Source organism: Mytilus galloprovincialis, chromosome 7, assembly GCF_965363235.1.
Source record: "Mytilus galloprovincialis chromosome 7, xbMytGall1.hap1.1, whole genome shotgun sequence".
Lineage (NCBI taxonomy): Eukaryota > Metazoa > Mollusca > Bivalvia > Mytilida > Mytilidae > Mytilus > Mytilus galloprovincialis.
Window position 1 is genome coordinate 74,318,374 of NC_134844.1, and position 20,005 is coordinate 74,338,378.

General features: G+C 31.1%; 1 protein-coding gene across 1 annotated transcript in view; it reads left to right on the forward strand.

The window, feature by feature from the left end:
- Window positions 1–19,771, forward strand: part of LOC143083644 (actin-like protein 6B) — a 33,380-nt gene extending 13,609 nt beyond the window's left edge. Inside the window, exons 10-14 of the mRNA XM_076259927.1 lie at window positions 2,489–2,603; window positions 3,521–3,604; window positions 4,269–4,364; window positions 18,264–18,353; window positions 19,484–19,771. Coding sequence (XP_076116042.1) covers window positions 2,489–2,603; window positions 3,521–3,604; window positions 4,269–4,364; window positions 18,264–18,353; window positions 19,484–19,564 — 466 coding nt within the window. The 3' untranslated portion in view covers window positions 19,565–19,771. The remainder of the gene's footprint in view (window positions 1–2,488; window positions 2,604–3,520; window positions 3,605–4,268; window positions 4,365–18,263; window positions 18,354–19,483) is intronic.
- Window positions 19,772–20,005: the final 234 nt, after the last annotated feature.

The window sequence follows — 20,005 nt, forward strand, 5'->3', positions numbered from 1 at the left end:
TTATTTTGAAACAGAGTAGCGATCATTCTTAAGACTCATTTTGATGCTTAACAGTAGCAAAAATTTCATATTTTTCCTGAAATCGCAGTTATTAATCTCACATATTTTTCTAAATATTATGCCTAAAATATCTGAATTTGCATGAATACAGGGCTCGACATTAACGTTTGTCCGATTGTCCGGGACAAGTGGACACAGGTGTCGGGCAAGTAGATTCACCATACTACTTGTCCAATGGGACAAGTGAAAAATCAAGGTCAGATAAAAATAGATCAAATTCAAGACTTATACATTCCCACAAATATGAATGATTGTTTTATTGATCATACTAAATGAAAAATAATTATTCATTGATTAAACCAGAGACATATAAAACTTGTATAATATGTCTCTGATTTGGAGTATTTGAACATGCTGGCAGCCATTGACCAGGGGGATATAAGTAAGGGGAAAACAACCAATGTTAATGTATCTTCTTAGTATAAGCTTCCTTGAATTAGGAGCACCTCCATACGGAGTTTTACCTAAACTTTAAGATATTAAATTAAAGTATGTTTCATTTGATTTTGCTTTTATGCATAACAATACATTAAAAGAGCTAGGTTTTATTTGATAAGATCTATGATATAAAAATTTAAGATGAAAAAAAAAAAAAAAAATCTAAAAAGGCAGATTTTTTAGTGAAATGTGTATGTACTTCATGATCATATATCAATGTATATACAAATCAAAATAAATTGTAAAAGCTTGTTTTGACATCATCAATAAATTAAAAAGGTTTACTCATATACATGTTCAAGGTGGCCAGGTGTATTTACATCCTTGGTTTAACCCATACCACTACTAAAGAATGAATAGGTCCATAGGGGAACATAGTGGTTTGGGAAGAAATGATGATTTAATGATTGACAAATGATAGTGACATTGAGTCAGAGAACACAGTCTTGCAAAAAAACTTTCATTCTGAAATAATGAAATGTATTTTGATGTGGTATTCATATAACATTACAAAATTCTCCTTTTATTAGGTACAATCAAAGCCCAAGTGTTATTATTGCATAAATCATCAATATGTTAGATTTTCAATTAATTCGGACAAGTGAGTTAAGAGTTCGGACAAGCTGATTTTCTTGCCACTTGTCCGAAGGGATGTTAATGTAGAGGCCTGGAATAATTTTTCTAACAAAAACAGGTAATCACTTGATAAAATCCAAGGTTAAAAGATCAACAATGCATTGAGTGGTAAGCGTTTGGTCTGAAAAGTGACTTTGTTGAAATTTAATATTTTCATTGGATACAAACTTTGTGCATTTCATTAGTAGAGGTGAAACATTAATTTAGTTACAAATTTTCTATAGACTTGAATGCAGAGATAAAAACAATATAAATAACTATTCACAGAATACAATTTTTCCTGCTATACTAAAAAATTGGTACCTTGAAAATAAATAAATCAACTGTATCAAAATATTTGCTATCAAGAATAATAACGAATTCACAGTAACAAAAGACAACCACTGATAAGATTCCAGGGGTTTAAATTAGTAGGAGTCCAATGTCTAGAACCTGTGTTTTTCTTGGAGAGGATTTTTTAGCGCCCTACCAATAAAGTTAAAGGGGACTTTAGATTTGCATTCTGTCTGTCTGTCTGGCCATCAGTCAGTGTGGCAAATCAGTTTTCCACACTTTTTTTCCTTCATTCTTGAACATATTGGTTTGATATTTGGTGTATTGTTTGAACATGACAAGTTGCAGATCAAGTTCAAATTTTGTGTAGAGTTATGGTCCTTAGACTCAGAAAATTCAATCAAATGATCAGTTTTTATGCCCCACCTACGATAGTAGAGGGGCATTATGTTTTCTGGTCTGTGCGTCCGTCCGTTCGTTCGTTCGTCCGTCCGTCTGTCCCACTTCAGGTTAAAGTTTTTGGTCGAGGTAGTTTTTGATGAAGTTGAAGTCCAATCGATTTCAAACTTGGTACACATGTTCCCTATGATATGATCTTTCTAATTTTAATGCCAAATTAGAGATTTTACCCCAATTTCACGGTCCACTGAACATAGAAAATGATAGTGCGAGTGGGGCATTCGTGTACTGAGGACACATTCTTGTTCACACTGTTTTCATCAAGCTTGAAGATATTGACTTGATATATTTACACTATTACAAGTCCTACATCAAGTTAGCATTTAATCTAATACAATGAATTTTAAACTGGTATTGGACTATTGCCATACAATATTCACAAAATGCTTGTTATTTTAAAATTAAAAAAGCCAATGACCCACTATTCTTTTCACTGATACTGTGTACAAACCATTAATTTCTTATTGAGGACCTTTCAATTAAAACTTCAAATTGTCCTTGACCTTTCACTTAAAACTTCAAATGTTCCTAGGGTGGACCTTTAATTATTTAAATCAAATTTGAACTCCTGGACTTCTGACAGGAATTCACATCTTTTCAATATATATGATTTGTTTTTCAGTTCAGCAGAAACCATGCCAAATATACATTATGAATTCCCTAATGGTTATAATCAAGATTTTGGATTTGAAAAATATAAAGTTTGTGAGGGTTTGTTTGATCCCTCTGTGATAAAGGTAAGTAACTCTTACAACAAAACTCTGCTGGTGGTAAGGTGTATTTGACTCTAATCTTAATTGACTATGGTTGCCCGTTTTCTGTAGTTCACTGTAGGTACTCTGGTTTCCTCCACCATTAAAAAATAACTGTCGTAATACAGTCAAGCGTGCTGAAAGTGGTGTTAAACCCTAACAATCAATCAACCATGAAAAATCACATGATCACAATTAAACAAATCACAGAAATGCCTAAACTCAACATACAGCATTATTTAAGGTTACGTTATAGTTTGTCAAATCACCTTTATTGATAGTTATAAAATAAATCTTGTCTTTCCAGGAATATTAATAGACTAGAAGTTGCTTTTATGTCAACAAGAAAAAGAATTTTGTAAATGCTTGTATCTCATAAATAAGCAAAAATCCTTTCATGTATTGTCTACAGTAGTTTTGAAGGTTATCTGCAGGACATTTATTATTTGCATTTAAATTTATTAGCAATCAAATGCAAGTATTAAGAGAAAACAGTCTAATACCAATATTCAATCCATTAAAAACATGCAAATGAAGATAAAAAAAAATTCAAAGAATTTCATAAACTTCAATAAAGCCAAACCAGGGTCATTGTCCATAAACTTTGTTCAAAATTTTTGCTGGAAACATTAAAGCAAAGGATTTGATTGGTTGACTTCAGAGTCTTGAGTAAAAAAATCATACTGGAAAAAGTTATGACCCCAAGGTCATAGTCATAAAACTTTGGAGTACTGTTAACCATTACGATTGTCATACTCAGACTCAGATTTCGACCAATTAAAATCATGGATTTGGTGTTTCTTGTATTTTGAGTTTAAGTAAGATAATGTTTTTGAAACTTTAAGGTTTGCAAGACCAAGTTTTTTTTACCCTTATGATACTTTGATAAATTGTTTTTGCAGGATTTACCAAGTGGGAATTCCATGTTAAGTGTTGGACATGTAGTGACCACTAGTGTAGGAATGTGTGATATTGACATTCGACCTGTAAGTATTGAACTTTGAACTGTAAATTATAATGTGTTGATATGAACATTCAACTTAGTATAAGCATTAACCTCTAACTTTAAGAAACAGAAGACTTTAGATTTAAGGCAGTGTATATCTATAAAACATTTTAATGTTATCTTAAATTTAATGCATTTTATTGTTTGCAAGTACACAATAAAAAATCATTAAAATATTAAAAACTAAAGTGAAAGTTTTTTGTCTTTTTAAAAACAAATATTATTTAAATTTATACTCAATTGTCAGCCTAATAGGTTTCTAAATACAGAAAACTCTATTATTATTGTTTTTGTATTGCACTGCATTTGATTAGCACAATAGTCCAAATGTAATTCTCTTGCTTATTGATTTGCTTATAAATATTATAAATTAAAAAAAAACAATAGTGAGATTTTCAGAATTATATTCATTCAGTATTACACTGTAGACTTATGGTAAAAGAATATTGCAAAGTGTTCTAAGAAATGAACAGATTTATTACTATATATAGTTTAAAAAATGTTTTGATGGATATAAATAACTTGGAACAATTTAATTTAAAAAAAACAAGATCAGTACACAGTTATCTCCCTTTTGAATGAAAACAATTTATCTCCCTTTGAGTGTTGTGAGGAATTATTGAAATTTTTTCTTTTTTTGACAGAGTTTATACAGTAGTGTTATAGTGACTGGAGGGAACACATTGTTACAAGGATTTACTGATAGGTTAAACAGAGATTTAAGTACTAAGACACCTCCTGTAAGTAGCTATGTTTTACTGTAGTATAGACTTACTAATAAACTACAAATCCCTGTACCGACTGTGTGAGGGATGTATAGCCAGTCAAGATCATTAAAAACTCCCATCATCAACAAATCCCTCATAAGTTAATCTGTAAGTTCATATAGTGGGACTGCTTCAACAAACTTTTTTATGTCCCACCTTCGATAGTAGAGAGGCAATATGTTTTCTGGTCGGTGCGTCTGTCCATTCATTTGTTCGTTCGTTCTTCTGTCTCTTTGTCTTCTGATTTTTGGTCAAGGTAGTTTTTGATGAAGCTGAAGTGCAATCAAATAGAAACTTAGTAAACATGTTCCCTATGATATGATTTTTCTAATTTTAATGCCAAATTAGAGTTTTTACCCCAATTTCACCGACCACTGAACATAGAAAATGAGGGTGCAATTGGGGCATCCGTGTACTATGGGCACATTCATGTTTTTTTTTAAAAGATTACTCAAATTTTGGCAACATTTTTGGCCCCTCCAACCTCTTCCCCCCGACATATATTTCCACATCCCAGTATTTCTTTTCTCATTTGGCCCTGAAACTAATAAAAAAAGTCACAACAGAAAGTTTTGTTTTATTATGCCCCACCTACGATAGTAGAGGGGCATTATGTTTTCTGGTCTGTACGTCCATTCGTCTGTCTGTCTGTCTGTTTGTGCGTCTGTTCGTCCTGCTTCAGGTTGAAGTTTTTGGTCAAGGTAGTTTTTGAAGAAAGTTAAAAGTCCAATCAATTTTAAACTTAGTACACATGTTCCCCATGATATGATCTTTCTAATTTTAATGCCAATTTAAAGTTTTGAACCCAATTTCACGGTCCACTGAACATGGAAAATGATAGTGCGAGTGGGGCATCCATGTACTATGGACACATTCTTGTTTTCAAAATGTAAATAGTCTGATATTTCAAAGCCATAAAAATGTATTGAAATAACCATTGATAAGTGAAATGCAAAATTTTATGTCTCTGAATGTTATCACCATGAATAAGCAACCAGGTACCTGTGGTCAATAGATTTAAGAAAATATTGACCATGGGAATACTTTTCAAAATTGTATTATTATAACGTAGTGAATTAGTCTTCATGTCCAAATAGTTTCACAATTTTATTGAGGGCACTTAGATACTTAATTGATTGAGGGTGCCACTTGGATTCTGTTACCCTATCCTTTTCAAATAATTTAGATTTTAAAAAAAAATTGAATTTATACCTCTTCATATAATATATTAAGTAGGTAAAAACGTAACCTTTTTGCATGTTTCATGATATGCATTTGAAAAAGTGTCAAAAGAGGGAAAATCTGTGGATAAAAACACTTACATGGCTTTGAAGACCCATTGGTGGCCTTGGGCTGTTTTCTGCTCTTTGGTTTTGCATTCTCAAATTTACTTTCCATATAACGTAATGGGAACTTTATTGACCTTATCATATATTTCTGATAGTTATTTGCATATTTTCAAGCTGGAAAAAGTTATCTATTCCACCACAAGTCTTGTGTATAGGAACTATACTCGGATAAAATTAATGTAATGGAAAATGGGGATAACAACCCAACTGAAAGCAAAAAACAGCCAAGGCCATTAATGGGTCTTCAAAACAGTGAGAAAATCCCTAAACATGGCGTGCTTCAACTGGCCCTTAAACAAAATTTGTACTAGTTTTAGAGTGAAAATAGGCTTCACACTAAAATCCCAAACATGTAAATGAAATTTAAAAAAGTATAAGACTGTCTTACAAAGACCAGAGGCACCTGACTTGGGACTTTATTACAGTTTCTAAAAAATCTACATTTTTTGTTGTACTTCATATGATTAAGTGGAGTTTAATGAGAAAAAAGCATCAATTTGTTTTTCAGTCGTTAAAAGTGAAATACCTCTACCCATTTGAATTTCCTGTGTACCAAAGAATTGATTTTATTTTATTAAGAATATTAGAGGAAACATCCATCCTTTCATCCATCCATATGTATAAAAATTTTGAAATTACAGTGTTGGAAGGGGAGATAATCATATTTTACAATTATTTTTAAGTTGTTTGTAATTTTTCAAACAGATTTGTCTCCCTTATACTTTATTTATTTTCCAGATATATTTTTTTAACTTTAAAATTGAATACCCTCAGTCAATGAAATTTTTACCCCAAAACTTAAGCCAAAAGTCTTAAACTTTCTTTAGCCACCTCTCTTTTACTAGTAAACTTTAACCACAAAAAGTCTATGAAAAACATTAGTTTTGTTCTCTGTGGTGGTTTACATTTTTATGCCCCACCTACGATAGTAGAGGGGCATTATGTTTTCTGGTCTGTGGGTCCGTTCGTCTGTCCCGCTTCAGGTTAAAGTTTGTGGTACACATGTTCCCTATGATATGATCTTTCTAATTTTAATGCCAAATTAGAGATACTACTCCAATTTCATGGTCCAATGAACATAGAAAATGATAGTGCGAGTGGGGCATTCGTGTACTGAGGACACATTCTTGTTTTTTCTGTATTTGATAAGAATTTAGATACAGGTATTGTATAAATCTTACATGGATTTGTAATCACTAGATTTCTATGTGTGAATGTTGAACATTTCATTGTATATAATCTGCAATGAAGACGGGAGGACTTTGGATGTTATCTGCTTTTTTGTCATGTTGTTGTTGTTGAGCCTTCGACTTTAGTCGAAAAAGCGAGACATAGCGATTCTTCCATTCCATTGACGTCTTTGTTGTCAGGGGTGGTGGCGTCCACAAAAATTCACTCTGTGGATAAAGTTTTTAAAACTTTTATAATTTTCTTAAACTAGCCTGGATTTCTATGAAACTTGGACAGAAGCATTTTCATAAGATATTATCCAAAAGTAAATTTTGTAAAAATAAGATTCCATTTTTTCTGTATTTTACTTATTTTTTCTGAAAGGAAACATTGCATTCACTCTGTTAAAGTTTTCAAAACTTTAATAACTTCCAGTTAACATTGCATACAGTCTGCAGCTAAAGTTTTTAAAACATTTATTAGAATCATAAACTATACTGGATTTTTACCAAACTTGGAAGCTTCTTAAAATCAAAAGATAGTATCGAGAGGAATATTTTTATTGATTTTTTCCTCATTTTTGTTGAGTCTGCGATTAACAGCAAAAGTAGGCGAGACACTGGGTTCCGCGGAACCCTTACAAATTTTTTCCTTTGTATGTTCCTCATTTCCATTCTCAATTTATTGAAACCCAAACAAGAGTCTAAACTATGAACAAAACCTCAATTGAAAGAACCCAAAATATACATTTATAATTTTTTTTTTTTTTTATTTTTTTTTTTTTTAAATTGTTATTTGGATGGAGAGTTGTCTCATTGGCACTCACACCACATCTTCCTATATCTAAAGATTTTGAACCCTGTAATTTGATAAGGTTGGTAAGAAATACTGAAATCATTATCATTAGCTTTTATTTTACAATTTTTTTTTAATTTTTTTGTTAATGACAATAGGTATATATTTTTTACTATTATATATGCAACCCCCCTGTTTTGTGAAATATAGTTTGCAATGGAGGCTAATTCTGTAAACATAAAATTCTGGAAATGAGATTAGATTATTTCTGTACTCTTGCTATTCTTTGGATTTCTTACTCATCAGATAAGCATGTAAAATCAAAACAATTTAAACGTGCATGTTACCCATGTATGCCCACATATTTCAGAAATGGTCCATTAATCATGATTAACATCACGCCATTATTACATCATCAGATTCATTAGCAAATAAAACAAAGCATGCATCTTTTAATTGCACAAAAAATGACGGAAGTTAAAGATGTTAAAACTGTACTCTTAACTTAAGGTTGAAATTAAAAATAGATCAGCATTCTCTTTGTGCATGTACCTGTATATTTTTTTTGGGAGAAAATTTGGCGAGTAAAAATATTTGTAGTGCATGAAAATATTTTTAGGACTTTAGAACTTATAGTTTTATAATTTCTATGAAACAGAATTCCAAGCTGTGAGGTTCATATGTGACTTTGTGCACTCAGTGAATACAGTATGTTTTTTTAAAAACGGTCATCGTTTTAATGTTTTGTTTTAATTCTATTTCAATGCCAATGGTTATTGTTGAAATCCTTTGAAATGCTCCAATCTACCATTTTCTACATTTGAAAATGCCTGTACCGAGTCAGGAATATGGCAATTGTTATCCATTCATTTGATGTGTTTCATCATTTGATTTTGCCATTTGATAAGGGACTTTCCGTTATGAATTCCGTTATGAATTCTGAGTTCAGTATTTTTACTTTTTTTTTAACATGTCTGAAAAGAGGAAAATTGTGAGGAATTTAAGCATAGGTTTGTTAATGCTCATGTGATTTACATAGAAAATTTAGATAAAGGGCATTGGGAGGGGGATTGGTATGGTCAGTTAGGGTATATTGGTGACCTCATAAGTGTATCTAATACAAACATTATTGCTTGATAAAAATTCTTGTTATTTTGTTTCAATTATAACAATAAACAAGCTTAAGCTGGTACCAAACAACTTGATTAGAATTAATTTGGCTTGTTTAATTTCCATTTAGTCTTGACAAAATATTTAACTTTATCCTTCAATACAAATATAGCAGTTTCAAAAAACATGAACCCCATACTTTATTGGACAAAAGTCAGTGGATATATTAAAGCAATTTGACAAACACTTAAAGCTTAACAATAGCACATGATTAAAACATTCAGTCAATTTTTACAGAGTTATCTCCCTGTAGTGTTGTTATATGTATCACTTTGGGGTTTCTTTCTTTTTATATTGAAAATAAATAACATTAATAAAAACTTATATCTAGAGATATGAGGGGCTTAATGGTGTTTCAGATTAAGGTGGTACCCAACACTTTTACTAATATTAATTTGGCTCGTTTAATTTTCATAATTTTTTTTCAAATTATTTACTTTGACCCTTTAACAAAAATATAAAAAATTCAAAATCTTTGAACCAACCGTTTTGTCAGAAAAATTATACTGGCTATATAGCAGTTTGACAAACACCAATTTTGATCATTGAGAAGCTTAATATTCTTTTTCCAACACAACGTAATTAAAACGTTTAGCTAACTTTACAGAGTTATCTCCCTGTAGTGTTAGGTACCACCTTAAAGAAAAATGGGTCTCAAAAATAAAGAATGGAGAAGACAAGCTAAAAAAATTAAGAATAGGGAAAAATAGGTCCCAATATTAAAGAATAGAGAATAATAGGGTGCTGAAATAAAAAGAATAGATAATAATGGTGTGCTGAAATATAAAGAATAGAGAAAAAATACCTTAAGGTGGTACATAACACTACATAACTCTGTAAAATCAGCGAAATGTTAATTAATCACCTTGTATTGTTAAGGAAATATTAGTTTCTCAGTGATAAAAAAGTAGTGTTTGTCAAACTGCTTTATATCCAACCATTTTTTTCCCAGAAAGTGATTGGTTCAAGTTTTTTGAAATTTTTTATATTTTTAATATTTTTAATCTTTCAAGGTAGTCTAGATGGGGTTATGGGTCTGCATTTCTGTATTTTTCTATTTAAGACCATTTTTCTCTATTTTTATTGTTATGTCAATTATTGTTTTTCTTTTAATATTACATTCCATTATTCTCTTTTCTCTATTTTTTTAGCTCCATTTAATTAGGGCCGCGCCAAAGGCGGGTCGCCCTATAGTGATCAGTCTGTCCGTCCGTCCGTCCGTCCGTAACACTTTGTAATAACTTTGTGTCCGCTCCATATCTAGAGAACCATTATGATTTCATACTTTATACTTTACATGTTTATTAACCACCACCAGAGGGCGTGTCATGATGTATGTACAACTTCCTAGGTCAAAGGTCAAGGTCAAAAAACTTTGGTTTCAGTTGACAACCCTGTGTCCTGTGGTGAAGATCGTGTCCGCTCTATATCTTGAGAACCGTTATGATTTCAAAGTTTATACTTGACATGTATATGAATCAACACCAGAGGGTGTGTCATAATTGATGAACAACTGCCTAGGGCAAAGTTCAAGGTCAAAAACTTTGGTTTCAGTTGACAACCCCATGTCCTATAGTAAAGATTGTGTCCGCTCTATATCTTGAGAACCGTTATCATTTTAAAGTTTATACCTGAAATGTATATAAACCAATATCAGAGGGTATGTCATAATTTATGTACAACTTCCTAGGTCAAAGGTCAAGGTCAAAAACTTTGGTTTCAGTTGACAACCCCATGTCCTATGGTAAAGATCGTGTCCGCTCTATATCTTGAGAACCGTTATCATTTCAAAGTTTATACTTGACATGTATATAAACCAACACCAAAGGGTGTGTCATAATTTATGTGCAACTTCCTAGGTCAAAGGTCAAGGTCAAAAACTTTGGTTTCAGTTGACAACCCTGTGTCCTATGGTAAAGATCGTGTCCGCTCTATATCTTGAGAACCGTTATCATTTCAAAGTTTATACTTGACATTTTTATAAACCAACACCAAAGGGTGTGTCATAATTTATTTACAACTTCCTAGGTCAAAGGTCAAGGTCAAAAACTTTGATTTCAGTTGACAAACCCATGTCCTATGGTAAAGATACAATTTTTTAATGCACATTATTCACAGCGGGGCCCACAGAGATGGCTCCCATCTCAATGATATCTAGTTTGCAGACTGATGCTTTCATTCATATTTTACTCACCAATCATGATTTAGCAGTAAACTTATGATAAGACACACACCTCTCGGTAGTGAAGTAAATAAAATAATGAATTTACTTTTTTAAATAAATAAAAAAAATGTGAATTGGTTTAAAAAAGATCTTGTTCCTGCATGGTATGGAATTTTGTTTTAATTAAAATGGAAAAAACATGAATGTTTGTCCGAAGACAAATACCCCATGCCATATCACAAAAGATAAATGGTCTGTAACTTACATAAGGAAGGTATTTTGAACGCATACTGTACAGGTAGTTGGGTGTGTATAGGAAGACAAATTATACCAGACTAAAGGAATGAAAATTGATTTATATATGTCTTAATTAGTAAAAATTAGAGTGTAAGACAGTGTAGAGTCATTGTTAAATTATGTGAAATTACATAAAATTACAAACAAAAATCCAAGTTAAATTAGGGACATAGGATTGAATTGAATTACACAGGTTGAACTTTCTTTTGGAAAATTTGTCTGGGGTTAAGATCAATTCAAATTCTTTTAAAACATTTGTAAATTATTCTCCTTTGATGTTTAAATTTAATGACTAAAATCAAAGGAAAGTCTGCACACCTAGATAATTGTTATATATTAGTTATTATGTATATTGCCAAACAACTTCTGTGCTATCAAATGTACTTAAATTATTAAATTACAATTTTCAAATTGATAAAAGAGGCCCCAGAAAGGTCTTGAGTTCTGAAATTTGAACTTGATGAACTTTCCTTTACAATTTTCAAGTTGTTATTATTAACCAACCAAGTATTTATTTATGAATTGAAGGATTGACTTTGTAAACAGTTGATCTTGTTAAATTTCAATATTTCAAATTTCAAATTGAATTTAAAAATTCAAAAGTGAAGGTAAAAGTTGTTTATTGGCAAACAAGCTTTTTATTCCTGAATCCTGTAAAGTGTTACTTTGTAGAGATTAATCAAGTTCAAAGTTCAAGGTCACAATACAGTAGGAAAGAGTTTATACATGTTATAAACTCATATTGTGCTTGTCATTAATTTATAGATAGCTGAAACCTTTTGACGACAATTTAATTTCGCGTTATTTTCCTACTCGGGGAAAATCGCACAGATAATTTGGTCATGAAATTAAGTTGGTTTACAATATCCAGACCAATACCAAAGTCATACTAAAGCCGAACGGTGACCTATAGTTGTTAATGTCTGTCATTTTGGTCTCTTATGGACAGTGGTCTCATTGGCAATCATACCACATCTTCTTTTTTATAAGATAACAGATTTACATCTTTTTGTTAAAGGCTGCATCTGTTGTTTTCTTTGTATATAAATGAGGCAAAACTGTGTTGAACGTTCAAGTACAAAAAAACTCAAAAATAAAACACATGGCTTTTCAAAGATGAAAAAAAAAATTATCCCCTTGTTGACCCTCACAATAGACCTACCTGATACAAATTAAATTACAGGCAAGACATCCTAAACATGTGCAAACTAAAAACATTTTCAAATAATAAATTGCTTCAATTAGAGAATGGCTTGGATTTGTTCCAAGCTCTATAATGCAACATGTAATCTGCCTTGCATGTTTTATTGCCGATTTATTTAGTGATAATCATTCATTTTACAGCGAAGATCTGGCATAATGCATGTAGTCATTTTCCCGTAAATTTACTGTTATCAACCACAAATATTTTCAATGGTATTTAATAAGAATACCTGGTCGTGTTTTTTTTTGATTGAGTAATATTTTAAAAGAGGTAATGGGAATTTTTGTGGATTTGGTTTATTAATGAAAAGTTTTGTTACGTTAAATGCATGATTGATATGTAAAAATTTACAAGTGAGAAAAAGACCCAGTGCATTCTAAAATATCTACCTGTAAAAACCTTAAGTTTTAAGGTATAATGGATTTGACAATCACAATTTTGTTAGAATGATACCAATAAAGATAACCTATGAATCTCAATACTCAGTGCATGATTCTTGAGCTTATGCATATTTCAAAAAGTAATTTTAAAAATTTTTTTGCTGTTGTTTTAGTTTGACGTGTCAGTGTTTGGGAAAATTGACTACAGTTTTAGCAAGAAATGAAAATAATAATTTTGATAAATCAATATATATATTTGAAAAATTACATTTTGAATATCAAATGGTTGTTCCCTTAGCCAAATACTCTCCTGTATTCCTTAGAAATACCAAATTCTGTAATGAAATATATTTTGTTTTCAGTGAAGTAAAGTCTGCCCCAATAAACAATCAAGTATTCTTTTATCACATGGCAATATAGGAAAGGTGTAATGGTTAAATCTGAACTGACGGTCAACTCAACCGCCGGTTAATTCAACTGCTGATTAACCTTACCGCCAGTTACCATATCTATATAAATAGGGTGCAAACATGAATCCACCATTCTGCCTCTGATGAAGGTCCTTTTTGGACCGAAACCGGTCAGGCTATGAAACATCACCAGGTGCTGTTAATTATGTGTATTGGTATATATACATTATTTTTATGCTTTTTTTCTTTTATCACATGGTATCTGCCTAATGTAAAATAAATTAAACAATCAAGTAATCTTTTATATAACATACAATAACAATAAATATGCATATAGGACAGAATATCAAAGAGTTATGTCCCCTTAGCCAAATATTCCTTTACTAAATTCTGCAATGAAATATATTTTGTTTTCAGTGAAGTAAAGTCTGCCCAATTAAACAATCAAGTATTCTTTTATCACATGCACTAAAATCAAAGGATTGATGTAATTTTTCGTCAAAATAAACGTTTTCTTTGATTTACATAGGGTTCTGAATTCTTAATGGCTGCAGTTAAAGAAGTTTTAAAAGTTTTGAAACATTAAAATGAATATGAAGTATCTATCTGCCTCATATGAAGCATTTTAATGTGCACATCTGCTTTTTATAATTTATTGTTTGAAGAGTGATGATTTTTAATGTGAATGAAAAGTATGTTCAAAATACAAAAATAGCATAATTATATTGATATACAGTTGTGTATGTATATATTATAATATTTTTTATCTGTTCATGACTTATAAATATCAATGGTTATGTAATCAAAAAGTACTTTATTTTTATCAATGATTTGACTTTCGTGAATCTATCCGATTTAATGATATTTTTTTTATTATTTACTCTGGAAATTATTCATGTGTCAACATTTCAAGTGATAAATTCTATTTTGTTTAACAATTATTAATTCTAAAAATATAAACCTAAAGTTTGAGTGGAGTCAAAATTACTTTTCTAGACCTCTGCTACATAAATGGTTAATTCGTCTGAATCGAACAGATTAACTTAACCTCTACCTCAATATTTTATGTATTGGTCATCCAACCTTGGATGTACCTACCTAGTCCTTGTTATGCTTGGACACACCTAGGTCAAGGAACTCATCCTTCCTCTGATCTCTGTTCTGTGCTCAAGACTAAAGTGACAAAGGTCAGAATATTTCAGCCTTGCGGTTTTTTTCTGAAACATCAAAGTATTGGTCTAACCTTGGGTCAAAAGTGACAAATGTCAGATTATTCCAGCTCTGCTTTTTTCTGAAACATCAAAGTATTGGTGGTCTGTTAAGATGGATGGTTTCAAATTATTGCAAAAGTCTGAAAACGTTTCATCAATTTGATGCAATTAGCCGATATATTGAATGTCGGTGTGTAGGTCAGGGTTATCAATTTATGATATTATAAAAAGTAATAAACCTTGTAATATCTATTGGTTATTTTTTTTAAATGTATGTTTTTGGCCATTATGCATGTTTAGCATTTCCTGTTGTTTCTCTCTAATTATGAAGGTCTTGATGGGTTTACAGATTCGAAAACATTTATTATGGCCAAAAAAAAAAGAATGAATATTTAAAAATGAGATGAGATAAAAAAAAATGTGTAGAGAACATTGGATGCAATTTATAAAAAAAAAAGGTAAATAAAAGCCCTAGGTAATACAATACTAGTGTTAGTGAAGAAGACATGGCGATCTTGGTGAAATATTAAAGGTTTGACAGCGGTCGCCTCACCTAATAATTATCAGGGGTATATCCAGCCATATTAAAAAGGGGGCGGGGTTTGAACCATATTTTCCTATTCAAATGCAGTGATTGTCCACAAAAAGGGGGATTCGTACCATATGTCACTATTCAAATGCATTGATCGTCAAAAAAAAGGGGATCCCCCACTGTATATTTATTCATTGATAGTCTCAAGTGATTTATAAATATATTTATTTTTCTAATAAAAGTCCACATTTTGATTACTTTGATAATTTCAAAGTGACCATGATTACCTATGAACAACTGTCTGCATATTTTTACAGATCAGACATTTTTAAGTGTCCACACCTGTAATCTAAATTATTGGGAAAAAAATTAAAAACTATCCTTTTTAAATGTACATACTCAGAGATTACAGTGATTAATTAGGAAACAAGTTTGTAGTTGTTTATAAACTTTGGAAATTCAGTGTAAAGCAAATATTGACACATGGCCTCAGCTATTTTGTGAGGACTAAAAACAAGCATCTGAAAGTGATAAGCAAAAACAGCATTTTTATATTTTTATTATTTTTTTAGTGCAATGAAACATGTTGGATAAACCTAGTTATATTGTAGAAAAAAATCTCCAGCGAAATCTCTAGACATTATCATACTTTAATTACAAAGAAAAGTCATCATGCTCATAGAGCATTGTTTTGAAGGGGACATAATTTGGTACTTTGAACTCTGCTTTCATTCTACTTTCACTTTTAACAGTCAACTATTAATATAACTTAAGGAGTCATAAATGCTTATTTCTCTAAAGAATATACATTGAAGTACCGGTAGTTATATAAAAATACTAACATAACCAATTTAAGGTGGTACATAAGACTACAGGGAGATAACTCTGTAAAAATCTGCTAAACTTTTTGATTACGTTCTTTTGTGCAGGAAATATTAAGCTTTTCTTACAATATTTCAATGAACATCTTTTTAGTACATGTACCAGAAAGAACAATAACAACAACAACAACAACAATACTTTATTTTAAGAGGGTTACACAGTTAGCTATATAACTAATCTTCCCTGAGGCCCTCGTCTGACATGAGAAATCAAACAAAATGCAAACATATACATTACATACATTAGTATAAAAAGTCAAGTATGATAGTAATTTTCAATACAACTTGATAAAATGTGATGAAAAAAATAAACATGATGACAGTTTTCAATATTATTGATACAGCTAGGTTGATTTCAATAAATGATCTGTTATTTTGTATTTGAAAGAATTAACATTTGTAATATTACTTAACAGCATTGGCAAATTATTCCACAAGAATGGTCCAGAATACATACAAGATTTTTTGAACAATTCTGTTTTTGGTTTATCAAGATGATAAAATTACATCCTTAATGATGTACTTAGATGAGGTTTAGGACTTTTTGTCAGATGTTTTGACTCCTTGGTTTTTTTCCCTACGATATAGGGTAAAATATTTTGCCTCATTACATAACACCCATTTTTCTTTTCATAGAAGACTTCAATACCCTAGCTTTAAAAGGTCATTTACTAAAATTTATGTAGATTTTAGAATCATTTTTCTTTCGATTTGACCCAAATAATATCAATTCAAATATAAGGGAAAAGTCGGAATCAGTCATTTGAAAAAATGATTGTCTCGAAAAGGAGCTCCATAACCTATCAATATTCTTAGGGAGCTACCATTTGATTTTTATGGGGGGGCGGGGCTAGTATGAAATTTGAAAAAAAATAGACAGGACAAGAGTTTTTAGTAGAAAAAAGTCAGGATGAGACACTTGCAAATAAAAAAAGTCAAGACGACAATTTAGGTAAAAAAAGTCAGGATAACTAAAGAAAAAAAAAAAAAGGCAGGACCGAACAGAGTGAAAAATAAAAAGGCAGAACAGAGATTACAGCTAAAAAAAAAATGCAGGACAAGATTTTTCATCCTAGCCCCCATAAAAATCAAATGGTAGCTCCCTTAGCTTTGTTCCTTAACTAATGCTCTTACAACTTACAGTATCAATTTTAAATTCTAGATTTGTTTAATAACCAAAGTACACCCATAAGCCATCTATTAAGAGTTTTAAACATTGTTACATAAGAGTATACAGAGTCTGGATATATAGTGATGTTGTAGATTTGCCAAATTGAAACAAACAACAGATATATTTTATGATTGAAATGGAACAAGTAAAGCAGAAATGGATCACATGTGGATTTCAGTGATTTTGAAATATTGCAGAAAGTCCTGCCAAAACACTCTGTCAGATTTGAAAGATTTAAACTAATTATTTTCCGTAGAATCATGAACTCTTATTTATAAAAAGAAACACAGAGATTGTTTTTTTTATCTGGTTGTTGCACTTGAAAGAGCTTATGGTTTTTTGTTGGTTTTCCATTTTGTTATTTATAATTCTTTACTTGAAGTTTTTTTTCTCTTTTAAGAATGTGATATTTTTGTCTTGAATAAAGTACATGTTTAACATAGATTGAAAGGGCGTATTTCAAAACTACAAGAGACTTTAAATATTTAAGAATTCAAATTCGTAAAGTTTTATATACATGCATGAATAAAAATATGGCAAATAATCAAAAGCAATTGCCTGCCAATCATCAGTAACAATTTTTCATATTTCATTGAAGTTTTTTACTAAGGTCCTTGCACTCAGTTTTCTTTACAGTAAAATATGTTCGGAGAAAATGTTTTGTTTTGATAAGAATATTAAGTTTTCAGGTATTATCACTAAAGGATCTGCTTACCCTTCCAGAGCATCAGCAGAGATCATGGTTTTTGGTGGGGGTTTTTGGGGTTTAGTTTTTTGGTTTTCGATGTTGTTTCTGGAACTATTGTTTATCTTTTAGTAGTTTTTGTTTTTGGCCATGACTTGACATCAGTTCTCCCCCTCTCTCTCTTGACTATCACTTTAGTATGTTACACCACTCTGTCAAGATTGAACCATAATCGCAAAATTGGTGAAATTTAACCCTTTTGTGAAAATTTCCAGTACTGAGCTACAGACACGATTTGACCCTTTTATTCCAACATATTAAAAAAACTTTTATAGTATCTACTGAACTTTTGAAGCTTTGAGCGTTCCTGATAAAGGAAACTAAAAAAAGCACTTTGGATGCATGAAATTTTGTGAAGTGTTGTTTTCACTGTTTAACCATCTATTCTTTCAGAGCATGAGATTGAAAATAATATCAGGAACAACTGGCAGTGCAGAACGAAGATTCAGTAGCTGGATTGGAGGATCAATTCTGGCTTCTCTTGTAAGTATAACCTCCCTTTTATTTATAGTTATTTCCCCTTAATGGAATTGGAATCTGAAATTACCTGTTGCTTTTTTTTTTTTTTTTTTTACAAAATGCCAAGATCAAATGTGATAATTAGGAGGTCCAACCATATGTCCCCATTCAAATGCACTAATTGTCAAAAAGGGGGTGTTTCAACCCCCTTTCCCCCCCCCCCCCCTCATACATTTTTTATCACCTGAAGAAGATATTTTCTGTCTTTTTATAATAATAGAGGATGATTAGTTCCCTTGTCACTCACATTTTACTGATGAGATTCAGCAATTTACTGTTAATTGATAAATGAATGCACTAATCTCAACAATGTGACAAGATAAATATCATAATAATGATAACATGCATTTTAAACTTTTTTGTAATTTCTATTGCAACAGCAATTAATCATACATTATCATCAGTTGTCAAGATTAACCAATAATTTCCATACAGTTTACCAATTCCAGATTAACTTGAAACACCCTATTAAGGAAGCTCGCTTGTCATGTTTTAGAATTTTGGTCAGATTTTCGGAATCCTCTGGTTTTATCCATTTGAATGCCTTAACAAATTTTGCCCGGTGACCCCCATTTTTCTTTTTATAATTTTTTTACATGTATAATGATAAGCTGTCTGTTAAAGTCTTATAAAATTTTAATTACTTTTTAATAGTTTTTTAGGACTTAAACTTGTCAATGACAAAGCTAAGAAAAGTCAAGAGAGAACATTTTCCCACCAAAATTTCAATGGCTAATATCTCGAAAACAAGTATGGTGACCTATATATTTTTTTGGCTCTTTTGATTCCTTTATTAATCCCCTATGAATATATGCTAGTGTTTTGAAAAGTTAATTACTTTGAAACTGAGAAGCCAGCTCCCTTAATTTGATAAATGTTAATAGCTTTCTAGCTTGGATAGTTGACAACCAATATAACATGAAATTTGATAAAAAAAAAACATACAAGGATGGTTTTAAAATGGTCATATTGTTTTTAAAAGTTTTAGACAATCTTTTCTGCCAAGACAGTTTAAATTAAATAAATATTCCCTTGGCACATAAAAAAATATAGTAATAAAATGATGCAGTAAAAGATTATATGTACTTTTGCAGGGTTCCTTCCAACAAATGTGGATTTCAAAGCAGGAATTTGAAGAAGGCGGTAAATCATGTGTCGAGAGAAAATGTCCATGAAGGATTTTGCTAAAGACCAGCATGTGTTCGATTAAACTATAGCATTGTCAGAGAGTTCCATGTGACATAATAGAAGGTGCTATTATATGCCAAGCTAGATCTGAAATACATTCAAGATAATGTTTGTTAAATTTGATGGCAAAAAGTTTGTAAATATCATTGTTTTGTATCGAATTAAATGTCAATAAAATGATACCGATAGAGAAAGCAGTTTCTGATTTTAAAGCCACTGCCTCGGCAGAAAGGGGGAGCGGGATGTTTAAGTTGTACCCTTGCCCATCTGCCTCTCCTGTTTGTTCCAAAATTAGTTTTCTTTCTCTAAATTTAGATTCCCTCAACAAAATGTTATGAAACTTTTATGTAATGTATAAAACTAGAGGCTCTAAAGAGCCTGTGTCGCTCACCTTGGTCTATGTGTATAAACAAAGGACGCAGATGGAT